At 40.7% G+C, this 14,704-nt stretch overlaps 1 protein-coding gene across 3 annotated transcripts in view; it reads right to left on the bottom strand.

Annotated features, from left to right (window-relative positions):
- LPIN1 (lipin 1) overlaps nucleotides 1-14,704 on the bottom strand; it is a 750,916-nt gene that overhangs the window by 374,835 nt on the left and 361,377 nt on the right. For all 3 annotated transcript variants that reach the window (XM_044082232.1, XM_044082237.1, XM_044082244.1), the window contains one exon: nucleotides 13,649-13,778. In XM_044082232.1, the coding sequence (XP_043938167.1) occupies nucleotides 13,649-13,778 (130 nt within the window). The remainder of the gene's footprint in view (nucleotides 1-13,648; nucleotides 13,779-14,704) is intronic.

Raw genomic sequence — 14,704 nt, 5'->3', positions numbered from 1 at the left:
TACGAGACATATAGGAAAAAATGCAAGAGGAAATGAGGGCATTCATCAAAGAGGCGGATGGATTGTGCGAGAGAAGATCTATGACAGTCAGGTATGAGTACTGAAGAAAGGAGGAGTCTGGCATTGAATCGAGAGAGATGGTGACAGTTAACACAACCACCTGACCCCATATAGAAAATGGAGAAAAAAGGGGGTTGATGGTGATGATGATAATGACGGGCAACGGTATCCCCTAAGGAAAGCTCCGCGGGAATCTGGACCAACAGAATCCTCCTCTGAACCATAGTCCAAAGGGGAAGAAATTTGAGAAGAGTAAGCCAAAGTTTCTTCCCCCCAAGTCCAGGTCCTCATCTGAGAAATCTAACTCCCTGGGGTCTCTTACGTGGAGTGGAAGACTGAAGAGAGGTGGAGGCACAGAGACCCCTTCAGAAGGCTTCAAGGCCATTAAAGCATTAAATAAATCAAAGTTAATTCCTGCCATTCATGTTGTGGATCCTTAACAGGAGAAATATGGTTTGTCTTTTGATTCTCTTTCTGCAGAAAGCCCGCACAAAACACCCTCGAAGAGTCAGACCCCTGGCGAGATTCAATAATGGTTGTAGGAATCTCCTCCCAAACTAAGACTGGAAGAATCCTCCTCACTCCTTCAAAAATAATCAGCTGAGGTTCTCCCTCAATGTCAGGTGCAGACATTTGAAAAGCCTCTGAAGATGTGCAAGAAGCCAAATCCATGCTGACCTCTGCTGGGGTTTGCAGTAAAGGAATCTGAAGCAGCTACCAGAGACCTCTCCAGGCTTTCACCAGCCTCAAGACAGATGTTAGGGGAAGCTGGAGAGCAACCAGATCAGACCTAACCTTTCTGGCCTTCTTCTTTGCAGATGGCTGGCCCTCGGGATGGGAGGATTCCGCCATAATACCTTTTGAAAACAACTTCTGACGTTGGTTCTATAGGTATCTGGACAAGGGAGAGAGATTATTACATAGGGTCTTGCACAAATGTCTGGCAGATACAGCACTGCGCATGATCATGGGAAGCACCCAAACAGAAGAGACACTGGTTGTGACAGCCCTTTGGGAAATCTGCCTCTCACACTGACATTTTCCCTTTCTGGCTGACATGAACATAATAAACACAACAACTAAGAAAAGAGAATAAACCCTAATGGGGCACTTATTTGAAAACACACAACAGAAGAGCGTTTAGACTGAAGTTCAACAATGGCATTCGGACAGGCAGCAAAGAAGTCCTGAGTGTGTGCATTCGTACATCACCTTTAAGCCCTACGCCTTACGTGGGGAGCATATGTGTGACGTACGACACCTATAAGAACTAAAGGCTTTGGTATACTGGTCAGATGTTGGGCTATCCTTGGCAGGCAATCCCTTAGATAAAGAATACTGCAACACATATAGGGACAGATATCTTACCATAACAATAGATATTTGAATGATCACTGCTGTAGTAGCCATAGCTCTATGAGTTATATCCTGCCACAGACATAACAGCCATTAGCTTCCAAAGCTTCAGGGCACATTCCATGTGCCCAGACTCTCAAGCAGCTCAAGCTGAGCTGACTAAAAGACAAGTTTGGCTGCAAAGCCCTTCAAAGCTATCCCATCAGCTGACTAAAAGACAAGTTTGGCTGCAAAGCCCTTCAAAGCTATCCCATCAGCAAAGAGAGGGAGGGAGAGTCCTAAAAGGACAATGCTAGGCACAACAAAAAATAAATGTCCACACCCTATCATAAAAAACATACTAAAAAACAAGGAGGTTGGAGGGAGGGAGCAGCTACTGCACCAGTGATCATTTATTTACACAACTGTACTACGTTCACCATACTGATCACTGCTACAGTAGCCCTAGCTATATGGATAGATGACCATAGTGAACTACATTTGGGAGATGGAAGGATAGGAGTCCAAGAGTCCCTGGAGAATGGTCCTAGTAAAGCTTGATCTGGACGTAGAGAAGGAGTCACGTATACAATGCTTTGTAAAAGTATGCACAGACGACCAAGCAGCAGCTTCTATAATCAGACCCTTTCCAAAAAGCCATCGATGAAGACAGGAGCCTGTTAAAGTGGGCCTTGACCCTGCCTGGAACAGATTTGTTATGGTGAGTATAACATAAGGTAATAGCCTTAAACAACCATTTGGAAATAACCTGTTTTGAAACAGGTTGTCCCTTCTTACCTTCACAAGAAATGAACAATTGATCCAAAGATCTGAAAGATTTAGTTCTGTCAAGATAGTACCAAAGTTGTCTGTAGATGCCCAAGGTACAGAGTACCTTTTAGGTTCATAGGTTTATAAAGAAGTACTAGGCAAGCTACCTTTGCAAGCCATTTCAAGCCCAGCCAGTTTCCCATTAAAGGTGAGAATCAAACTCTGTACCTTGTGTCTGTGAGGTAAAAGCCTTAACCATTATGCCAACCCCCAACCCATGTAATTTGTTTTTTGAACCTTGCATTACCTCTGCTTTTTCTCCAAACTCACTACATTTACACATTGTGCCACAGAGACAGGTAAGGTAGAGGTATAGGCCTCGATGACATTTGAACTCATGACCCATGGTTTATTACTCCAGTGCTCTAACCCCTGAGCTACAAGGCCAACTGTCCCTCATTTTCAGGTTCAGGAAAGAAAATAGGGAGAGGATAGTTTGACTTAAAGTAAACTTGGATATCACTTCAGGCATAAAAGGAGAATTATTTCTCAAACAAAGTCTGACCCTATGGAAAATGAGATAGGGTTGATACACCAGAAGAGCTTGCAACTCAGACACCCTTCTCACAGAGGTCAAAGCAAGCAATTATTATAACTGTTTTCCATGTAAGAATCTCAAGTCAACCAGTTTAGCAAGTTCGAATGGAGCAGGTTTTAGCTTTTCCAACACCAAATTAAGATCCCAAGGAGGGGCCAACCCCTTTCAAGAAGATTTTGACATGACACTGCACTGAAAGAGGAGGGTCCTTGGGCAGATATACTGAAATGGCCAATAAATGAACCATGACAAAGGAAAAAAAAACATAGGATAATAACTCACACAAATATTGTTAAACCAGAGAACAACTGGCCCTAAATGGATGCTTGTTATGCTGTTGCACCAACCTAACATTTTCCATTTGCTAATATGTGAATTTCAAGTAGCAGGCTTTCTTGCCTCAACTAGTACCTGCTGTACATCCTTATTAAGCTGGTGCGTAAAAGGAATTAAGACCTTATCATCCAAGCAACCCACAGAATGTGACTGATGTTGGGGTGTAAACACCCCTGTCATTGAGTGAGTTGATCCAGTTTGTGAGGAAGCTTGTGCTAACTGCCCCTGGCCATTTCCAAAAGAAAGAAGAACCACTGTTGCCCGAGCCAGAAGGGAGTCACCACAATGATCCTGGAGGATTCCTTCTGAATCTTCAGAAATACTCTGGATAATAGTGGAAAGAGGTGAAAAGCATACAGGAACATTCCTTTCTAAGGAAAAGAAAAGAAGACGCATCTGTCTTCCAGGCCTTCTTGCATAGACTCCTGGAAAAGAATGTTGATAGTTGACTGTTCGGCGAGGAGGCAAAGAGATCTACTTGAGGAACTTCCCGCAGACAGATCAAATCTTGGAAGACCCCCTGATCTAGTTTGCATTCGTAAGGGTCTGCCCTGGTCCTGTTCAGCTTGCCTGCCACATGATTCTGCTTTGACAGAATGTAGGATGCCTATGGAGTGAGACTGTGCTGTGAAGTTATATAGGTTCATAGAATGGGGCATTGTACTCAATCATTGGTCTGGCAGCTAACATGGCTGGTCTGCAAAGGGGGGTACGACCTGGCTCCCCCTTGCTTGCTAATGTACCACATGACTGTGGTACTGTCTGTAACCACTTGAAAAGGTCCAGTGGACCAAAAATGGTTCAGAGAGTTGACTCCCTTGATCAGGGCAAGTATCTCACAGACATTTATGCGCTTGTGTCTGTCCTTGGTGTCTGAAACACCCTACACTTTTATCCCTCCTGAAAGTGCTCCGCAAACAAAGTAAGAAGTGTCTGTAGTGACTGATAGTTCTGGAGCAGGAAGGGAGAAGGGGAGACCTAGAATTAAGGGTATCTGTTGTCTCCAAAAAAGATTTCTATTCTGACAAACCCCAGCACTGAGATTTGAAAGTATAGAGGATGCAGATGTCAGAATCAAAGAGATTTCAGATACCACTATCTCATGTGGAGTCTTGAATAATAGATGCCGTGAGACCCAAAATCCTGAAGTTTTCCTCTCCATGACCAGGTCTGAGCAGACTACATTAAAAATAGAGCTAAATAAAGATCTATTTTGTCCTGTGAAAGAAAATCTCTCTGAACTTAGGTGCCTAGTTGACATCCCAGGAGCAAAATCTTGTGTGGAGTCAAGAAAGATTTGAATGTTCTTTTGGAATCCCACCTTGTGTAAGAAATTTCTTACCCAAAAGAGAAATGGCAGAGTAGTTTTCAAAGTGTCAGGAAAGATAAGTAAGTTCTCTAAATATGGAAACATGCAGATCCCATGTAGCCTGCAAAGAGCTATAACTGGAGCTAGACATTTTCTGAACACTTCTGATGCAGTGAATAGTCCAAAGGGTAAGGCAGTAAACTGGTAATGTGATCCAGACACACATAACACCTTAAGAAACAGCTGAAGTCTGAATGAATAGAGATGTGATGATGAGAATTTTGAAAGCCTAGTGTTACCAGAAAACGTAAAAAATAAAAAGAGGTAATTGATTGTGTAGTGACAAAAGTCTGATTTTGAGCACCATCACAAATAGGTTTAGGAATGAAAGATTCAAAACTGATCTCCAAGCATTTTTCTTTCTTTGGCAGCAGGAACATACTTCAATAAAACCCTTCCCCACCTGGTAAAAAGTGTGACACTGCTAGCCCAGCTATCTGGAATTTTGTAAACAATTCTTTTCCATTTGTGAATATTAATATGATTCATATGCTTGTCTTACAAATGTAAGAGAACTAAGTTCTGTGCATATTAAACTACTGGTGCAGAAGTGTGTGCTGAACAGGGTTTGTACAGTACTGAGTTTCAAGGATATGTCCACAGTGTACCCTACTGGAAAAGAACAGAAATGTATATAAACTATATACCTGTGCAACTGTATGTTTTAATAGTAGAAGCTGGAACATACAGACTTAACTTGCAAAACTTCAAGAAAATAAGCTGAAATTAAAGTGTTTTACGATTGTGTTATCTCTCAGTTTCAGCTCAGCAGCAGACGCAATATCTAAAGCTAGAAGCTTTTATACCGTCTGGAAACAGAAATAATTACTAGCTTTCAAACGTAAAAGCATTTTGTTTTACAACTTCCAAGTTTTGCAAACTTCTGTGAGATATGTATTTTTAACACAGAAATGTTAGTTTCTGTTAGCCTGGCAATTGAAGGCAGTTGACAAAGAGTGATGTCATCCAAGCTGACCCAGCAGTAATGTTTAACAGTAAGTTAAGAACCCTCTCAGAGAGACAGTGTGCATTTTGTATCTTGTCCTGGACCTAGAAACATCTACTCATCATCAGCACTACATCGGCACTTGCTGTAAGTAAGACTTAGGGCAGAGTATCTCTCTTATACATAGATAAGAATATAGTAAATATTAGTTAAGATGTTTTTTCTATTTATTTGAAACAGTCCTGCAATGTTGTTTTAAAATATTTCCTGTGATTCTGAACTCTGAAGTAACTGTGTTGATTGAGTATTGTCTTGTTCTTGTATTATTTATTATTATTAAATATATGTCAACCTATCTTTGTGGCTGATATTTGTGAGACTTATTTAAGCTCTTAGCGTACTTGCATATATATTTTTTGACACTTTACAGGTCACACCTAAATAGCCTTGCAAGTCTTAGTCACACTTACCATTTGGATAACAGTAACATTACACAGTAGGATTGGCCACCCTTTGTAAGGACCTTCTAGTAGCTGATAATGAGGGGTTGGTGGCAGTGATAACTACCTTATAGTCTGGGCAGAAGGGGGCATAGCTAGTAAACCTGCACCAGCCTTTCCCAGGTGTGTTTGTTTCTATATAAATAAAATCTCAAAGTGTGTGCGTGTCAGCTACTTGGGCAGGGACACGAAGCACTGGTTGTACAGAAGGTGCTGGAGGTCTTGGCCTGACCCCTCAGCTGAGATCTTAACCCTATATCTGTGCCAGTGGGGAGTCTTACTGGGGAGAAAGAGGGAGAAACCAAACTGAGACCGACTGTGATTTCTGTGTGCTCTTAAGGGAAATTGTACTTTACTGTGTGCGTACTTGTTATCCGCTCATTGTGCATGTCCCTCACTGTTGCCAGGGGTGAGGATCGAGACTCCTTGATTACTGGGCCAGTGCAGGGGCGTCACAAGGAGGAACTGGTTCTATCACTCCTTGAGACAGTATGTGATGAAGAACAAGTTGTAACAAAAGAGTCTGATCTGGAGGATAAAGAATGAACCCCTGGAAAGGGTCAATTTCCTCCCACTAACATCTGTAACCTTGATGAATGATTTTCAGAACCCATTTGTCTGAAAAAAACATGTTGCCAAATAGAAAAATGGGGATTCAGACTTACTGGAAGAAAAAAGGGGCTAGGGTGGGAGGGGGTCATAAGGTCTCTTGAACAGTCATACAGACTTGCTGGACTATCCTTCGTTTTGTGAGGTTTGAGACTTCTTTTTGGGACCCTCTTGCTGCTACTTCTTAAAAACAAAGTTATGTACTCACCATAACGTTCCATCTGTGTTGTCCATTTTCATTCTTCCTCAACAAATAGGTTCGGATCTGATCCTCGAATCTGACTATGCCACTTTCTATAGATTCTAGGATCTGACTCTCACGCTCCTCCCTTACCCATAATGGCCCTGACCACTACAATACCCAAGATCGAGTTTGCTGCTATTATATATATTATATTTATACAATACAATAACAATGTTATGAAAGGAAAGTGATAGCTGAAAGATCAGGAGGTCAAACAGGAACTATGGTTCCTAACAACACTTCCATTAGGTCTCTCAAAGGATAAGGACAGGGGGGAAGGAGAGGCGGAAGTTGAGGAAGAATGAAGATGGACAACACAGATGGAATGTTATGGTGAGTACATAAATTCTTTATCTGATGTTGTCATTTTCATTCATTCCTCAATGAACGGGGCAAAGTCCCCAGCTACAGTAACCTTGGGTGGCCGTTATGGAAGGATTTTCCGGTGCACAGTGGAACCAAAGGCAGCTCTATTTCTGGAAATAATGTCCAATTTGTAATGCGCAACAAAGGTATGAGTATTAGACCAAGTGGCAGCTGCACAAATATCATCAATAAAGGCTCTAGCCCAAACAGATGCTGATGTAGGCACTGACCTGGCTGAATGTGCTTTTGGTTGTTTCAGTAAGGCAATACCTTTCAAAGAATAAATATAGGAAAAACAATCTGTTATCCACTTAGCTAATGTAGTTTTAGAAACTGGTCTTATCAATCTTTTACTAGCAAAAAAGACATATAGTTAATTAGTCTTTCTGAATTCCTTGGTCCTGTGCAGGGAAAAATAAAACTGCTTATGTACATCAAGAAGATGAAGGGTGTATTCACCTTTGTTTTTAAATTTGGGGAATAAAACTGGCAAACTGATTTCCTGGTTGATATTGGTTTCTGAAGCATTTTTTGTAGGAAAAAAAACATTTGTGCATAAACTAACCCTGTCCTTGTGAAATATCAAATATGGCAGTTTGGAAAACCATGCTTGGAGTTCAGATACTCATCTAGCAGAAGTTATAGCTACCAGAAAAACAATTTTCTAAGAAAGAAACTTGAGATCCACTTCAGCTGATGGTTCAAAGGAAGAGAATACTAAGATCTGCAAAACCACAGTGGGGTCCCAAGGTAGAGCAGGGTCCTTTACTGGAGATCTAAGTAAGAAGGTACCCTTAAGAAAGGCCTTACACATTTTGCATGATGCTAAAGGAGAAACGTTATCCCCAATATGATAGTTTGAGATGGCTGCTAACTGAACCTTGATAGTGGAAAAACTTGCTCTGTTCTGGAAAATCAAGGCAAGGAAGTCTAGAACAGCTGGAAGCAGAGTAGTAAAGGGATCCAATTCTCTCTAATGAGCCAAAGGGAAAATTTTTTTCATTTACTTTTGTAAATTTTCCTCATTGAAGATTTCTGAGAAGAGACTAGGATTTTTTGAAAATGGCTGCTGGAAAGCCTGTAATGTCTAGCCATCGTCAGAATTGTAGAAACCGTGTATTCAACTTGAGGCCTGTAATATCCGGATGAACTTGCCTTGACAGGTGAGACAGGAGGGTCTGTATTGGGATCCAGCATCCAAGGTGGGGTGGATGTACTGAATGAGACCAAAGGAAGGAAAACCACATTTGTCTAGGCCAGAAGGAGGCAAATGAGGATCACTGTACTCTTCAACTGAAGTGCTTACTGAAGAAACTTGGGGATGAGAGGCAAGGGAGGATAAGCATAAAGGAGACCAGATGGCAAAACATGGACTAGAGCGCATCTCTCAGTGACTGTCCCTGAGGTGGAATAAGGGAAAAGAAGCTGCTGCATTTGTTCTTCAGGGGAGATGCAAACAGGGTGCAACAAGGCTGACCCCATTTGAAGATCAAGTTCACCACTGACTGGTTGCGAGACCACCTGTGAGGCATGAGGATGGTCCTGCAGAGTTTGTCTGCTAGAATGTTGGATTTCCCTGGTATGTGCATTGCTACAAGAAAGCGGTTGGATGAAATTGCCATTTCCATATCCTCACTGCTTCCCGACACTGGGGATAGGATTTGGTTCCCCACTGTTTGCTGATGTACCAGACTACTGACATGTTGTCCATTTGTACTGGGATAGTCTCTAGAGGGAGAAAGACCTGGAAGGCCTGCAACGCTAGAAGCACGATTCTCATCTCTAGGACACTGATTTGCAATTTGGTCTGTTGTGGGAACCAGGTGTCTTGTACAGTCCGTCCCACGTAATGCCCCCCCCCACGCCAACTGGGAGGTGCCCGAGGTCAACAGGGTGTTGGGGCGAGTAAGGATAAATGGATAATCTTGAATGATCTCCTTGGAGTAGATCCACCAAAGCAGAGACTTTGTGCAAACTAAAGACAATTTTATTAGATGATTCAATGGATAACGATGAATGAACTGTTGCATCACAAGGGTCATTGGAGAATTTTTATGTGTAAGGGAGCAGTAGGAATTAGAGATATAGTAGCAACCATCAACCAGAGAGCTTTGAGGATCTGTTCTGCAGGGAAGAGTAGGAATGGAAAAAATCTGTTTGATGTGTGCTTTCAATGTAAGAATTCTGTTTTGAGACAGAAGAGCTAGACAACTGGCTGTGTCTAAGTGAGCCCCTATAAAATCTAGAACTTGAACTGGCTGAAGATGAGATTTGTGCAAGCTGTTGGTGATTCCCAGCGAGAGTGACAGTTGAAGCAAATAATCTCTGGCTTTTACTAGCAGATGATTGGCTGGTGCGGTACGAAGCCAGTCATCTCAACAGGGAAACCCTCTAAATCCATGCAGTCTCAGGTGAGCTGCTACCACTGACATGCATTTGGTGAACACCCTAGGGGTTGTGGTAAGTCCAAATGCCAGGGCTCTGAAATGGTAACGACTGGCTCCCAGTTGGAAGCATAGATACATTTGAGAGCGCTTGATCATTTTGATATGCTAGTATGCGCCTTGAAGATAAATTGAGCACATCCAGTCATCCTTCTGAAGGGGCAGAATGGACTGAACAGTAATCTTCTAGAATTCAGAATTTTATTACAAAATGGTTCAAACAGCTTAGATTCAAAATAGGTCTCGGGTCCCCTGTCTTTTTTTGCACTAAAAGGAACCTTGAGTACATTCTGGCTCCTGTTTGGTCTGGTTGGGCCTCCTGGATGACTTACCATCAAATGGTGCTTCAACAAAGTATTAATTTAAGGGTGTGCACACTTATGTAACCAGCATAGTGTAAGTTTTTTATTTTTTTCCTCTAACAGATTTGTTTGTTTTTCAATTGAATTGTACAGGTTATAGGTTACATTACAGGTGGGAAAAGTTTTGAAATTATTTATTGTGGTCTCATTTTTTGACATCACAAACACTTGGCATTTTAACATGGGTGTGTGCACTTTTTATATCCACTGTATATATCTATATATATATAGATATAAATATAAATATATATTATATATATATATATATATATATATATATATATATATATATATGAAAAGAGTACTAAACAGCCAGTTACCCTGGAGATAGACTGGCGGGGGGGCTGAATTCATACCATGGCCTGTGAGACAGCAGTGACAAAGTTTGCCCTGCTGAAGGTTAAGCTTGCCGTAGATGGGCAAAGTGTGAAAGAAATGGTCCATGTGGCCACTTCATAAGCATCGTGAGCTGAAACACTTTAAACGTAAGCTGTTTGTGTAGTTGCTGCCTTGAAGGAGTGAGCCGTTACTTTTCCTTCCAAAACTTTTCCACAATGCTCAAAATAAAAATAGCACAATGCACTTAACCAGACATTTAGAATGTGCCTGTTATGATACTCGTCTACCTTGCTTAGTAGGCATAAAGAACAAAGTGCTGATCAACCTGTAAGAAGTCTTTAGTTCTGTCTGTGTAGTTATCTTAGTTACAACACATCCACTAAATACAACAGCTTTTCCCCTATACTGGGGGCTTATGATACAGTGCTAGCAAACTGGATGGTTTGAATTAAGGACAAATTTGAGACCAATTTTGGCATAAAGGAGGGATTTATTCTATGACCCCCCCCCCTGCAAGAAGGATGCATATGGTTCTTAAATACTATTATATGCTTCAAAAGTAACAGCTACCAAGAATAGGATTTTGCACAAGTTAAATGCCACCATGGTGAAACATTTAAAGGGACTCAATGGCAGTTTCTCCACTAAAAAATGAATACATCTTGAAAGAGGGATAGGCCTCTTTTGGGGATGGAGATGCAGGACACTTCAAAAACTTCTCAGCTGAAGAATGAAAAAAGGGTGGCACATCATGGAGACAAGCTGCAATAACTGACAGATGCATCTTTTTGGGTACAAGAAAGAAAAAACGTGGAACAGTTTAACTAGGAACTCAAGCACTCTAAGCTGTTTTGCTGCAATAAGTTGGATACTTTCAGAATTACATCCAATACAGAATCTTTCAAAATTTAGCTAGTTAAGATTCCCTAGGATCTAGTTACCTGGACTACTGCAGGATGTAAAGTACTTCCTTGAATAAGTGATTCCAGAAGCTTATGCTATCTGTATTGCCAATGAGAGATAAATTAAGTTTTGATGCATTAGTGACCTGCTTTGCAGTGTTAGCAGGGTAAAAAGCATTGATAGTGGTAGAGGTATCTCTTTTGTCATTTGTAGCAATTAAGAGAGTCATGGCTGTCTCAGCCAAACAGAAGTTATTAAAATAAGCTTTGCTTTCCTCTTCTTACTTACTGAAAACACTCTTGGAAGAAGAGAAGAGGTGTGTGATTCAGGGGGGTGCATAACAAGTTTCCATTTCCAGTGCCCATATTCCTTTGTATGAGAATCTGGCACATTTTTTCAGTAAGAAATTCTCTTGTGATGCAAAAAGGTCTATGCCAGGGTCCACGCCAGAGTCCACTATCTGCTACATTTTGTAATGCATATTAGATCTTGCAATATTTATCTGTTCAGTTTCAAAGGATTGGCTAAGCTGAGCAACCATGGAGTTCTGGTCTGATGAAAGAGATGCAAACTTTGTTGACTGGCTAGGCCCCAGGCCATCAAGAATGCAACTGCCATCCTACTTGTTTATATACTGCATGACCAGGATTTTTTCATGTTACTACTCTCATCATATCCAACTGAATGACAAACTGCTTTGAGTGTCTGAAGGGGAAAGCAGATAGTTGCCATTTCTTTTACATTTATGTGACAACACAAATGAGCTATACAGCACATCTCTCTGAATCCTCATATTAGTAATAAATACTCTCTACGATTAGTAAAGTCTAAAACAGCTGTTGTGAGGATCTAGGTACTGTGAGGTATTTACAAAACGACATTGGTGGGATCACCAGCTGAATTTCCTCTTCATGGAAGCAACCAATGCTATTACTTTCTCTAAAGGGTGTTGGTGTTGTTCCTGGGGACTTTTATGATACCAGTGAATTTTCCTCATGTGGAGTCTAGCCATTGACAGGTAGCACAGTGCCATCAGAAATGTGCATGTCGTCATGCATCATAGTATTTTTGTTACCTCTTAAGAAACTTTAACTTCATTAAAGCCTATGATCATGAGCTTGTGCCCAAAACACATCCAAGACTTATCCTGCTATGTTTACAAGGCAGAAGTCATTGCTAAATGCCCATAAATTATGTAATTGATTGATCAAAAGAGTTTTGCAGCTGACTGGTACTGTTACTGGCATAACCTGACATGCACAAGCTACAGGGTGTGACTCTCACCTTGGAGGGAAACTGGCTAAGCTTAAAATGGCCCCCAAGGGCAGCTAGCCTAGTACTTGCCTATGAACAACTTGGTGAGATGATACTTTTGATAATTATAGGAGTGGCATCTTGCTGCCAATCTGTTGATGACTCTGATGCTTTTTTATCTCACTGTCAATAACACGCACATGTTAAGCTACAGTTTAAATTCTTCAAACTGTTCTTACTGCCTGCATTACAAATGACTAACTTTCCATGAAAAATCTGTTATCATTGTACATATACTTTTATACACAAACATCTTAAGTCCAGTACTAATCAAAAAGTCTGTATTTGGAGCTTTTCTTCCTAGGTCCACCTTGAAAACGGGCTTTACCCACTGTAACAAACGTGGCTAACAAAATCTAAACAAACACGTCTTTTTGACCATATAGGAAAAGAATTAACAAAAACCTAGAACATTCCTCCTGGAGCAGAAACAGCCTGTTACCTTAGTGTCCAGCAATGATCTAGGAAGGTCATCAAAGTCACTGGTGTTAGGCTGGATTTTGGAAAGCTTAGAAAAACTCCCAATGGTATGCAGTGGATGGTATGCTGAAGAGCTTCCTGAAGTTCTTGTAAGCAGGATGTTTAATGTGGCAATGGTTTCTGCAGGGATAAATGTGTATCCATGTCTTAAGACAGGTAAATGCTGGGACCAAGCATTTGGTAAGCACTATCGATACAGTGGAAAAACTGAAGCACAAAGACATGAAAACTGGTGGTGCCACTGCCTGTTTAGAAGTAAAAAGAACTGCGACTATCCTTGTCTACAGGAATTTGCAGGTAGGCATTCCTTGTATCCATGGTCACCATTACTGCATCTTGATAAAGCAAAAGAGGAGAGATTACCAGCTTTTCGAACACTGTCACTTTTAGGAAATTGCTCAGTCTGGATAAGGTCAGGATTGGCCTCCAGAGGTCATCAGTCTCTGGTATCAGCAATCAAATGCCACAGTGTACGCTTTTTGTTTATCTTCCATTCTACCTAAACTGAGATTTGTTTCTGCTCACAATCTGTACTTAACAGAATAAAAATCCATACAGCTAAATTACAAAGCAAAATAAAACACATTCTTCTTCTGTTTCAAACAGTAATTTAAAAATGACAGTAGTGATAGTACTTTCTGTTGAGCTAAATGCATTGGACATGTGTGTTACCTTTGCAGTCTGAGGTAGCTCTCCCCATGCCCAGTGCACATCTGGGTCCATTTGTTGCATTGTCCTCTCTGAGTGCTTCGTAACCAACTCAGAGTCACTTTTAGGACTGTCTGGTCGAAAACTCACAGGGCTGCAAATGATAAACAAACCTTTGGTACAATTTTAAGTCTTCTGGAATTCAGGTCCTACATTGTATAATCCTCTAATTTTATTAAATTCAAGACAGTAGTGAAATGGAAATTACACAGTTGTAGCCCACCTTAACAGGACAAAAACTCTACTTCCAAAACATTTTGTTTACCTTTGTAATTTTCTATAGAAAATTAAATGCTGCTAATATGTGTAAGAAACAACAAAGCACAACTAAGGGTTAAAATATAAATACTACTAAAAAGAAAAACATTAATGGTGCCTACACTATACATACAAAGCACTTAAAAGGTTTAACTGCACCTGAAATGAAACTACAGTCACTATAAGAGTAGATTTTTAAGAGTATTTCTCCACTGAGCCATATCTTCATAAACAGCATCTAATGTCATATAAACGCTAAATGATTCTGCATGGACTGCAAGAAGACTTTTGGTGATGTACAATATTGATATCTACGAAAAGTGAATATTATTACTGCTTTGCACAACAGAAAGTTCTGGAATGCAATTTACCTTCCCTGGCGAATAAACTGATTAAGACAATCAGACAACAAACTCCACCCACCCCCCCACAAATCAGGCACATTTTTTTAAACTTTTAACATCACATAAAATTTGCACCTGTTGAATACGTAACAAATAACACTGGTGTGTCTAATATAAAACCAGAATTTTTGGAATTAGGCAAAAACTTAAGAGATTGTTTACTCCTCCCCAAGCAATGTACAACATTATGATGGACTGTCTCACAGCAAATACAAAACTCAAACCAGTGTCTTCAAAAAGACCAATAGTGCAGCATCACCTGAAACTCAACTGCTTAAATCAGTCCAAATGGGTGCATCCACTCTATATGCGTGCATTTGGACAGGATTGTGTGACTGCAGACAAAAAAATATGCATG

Source organism: Protopterus annectens, chromosome 1.part1 (assembly GCF_019279795.1).
Source record: "Protopterus annectens isolate FY-2018-M chromosome 1.part1, PAN1.0, whole genome shotgun sequence".
Lineage (NCBI taxonomy): Eukaryota > Metazoa > Chordata > Ceratodontiformes > Protopteridae > Protopterus > Protopterus annectens.
Note: the sequence above shows the minus strand (reverse complement) of the source record. Positions and strands in the feature narration are given on the sequence as shown.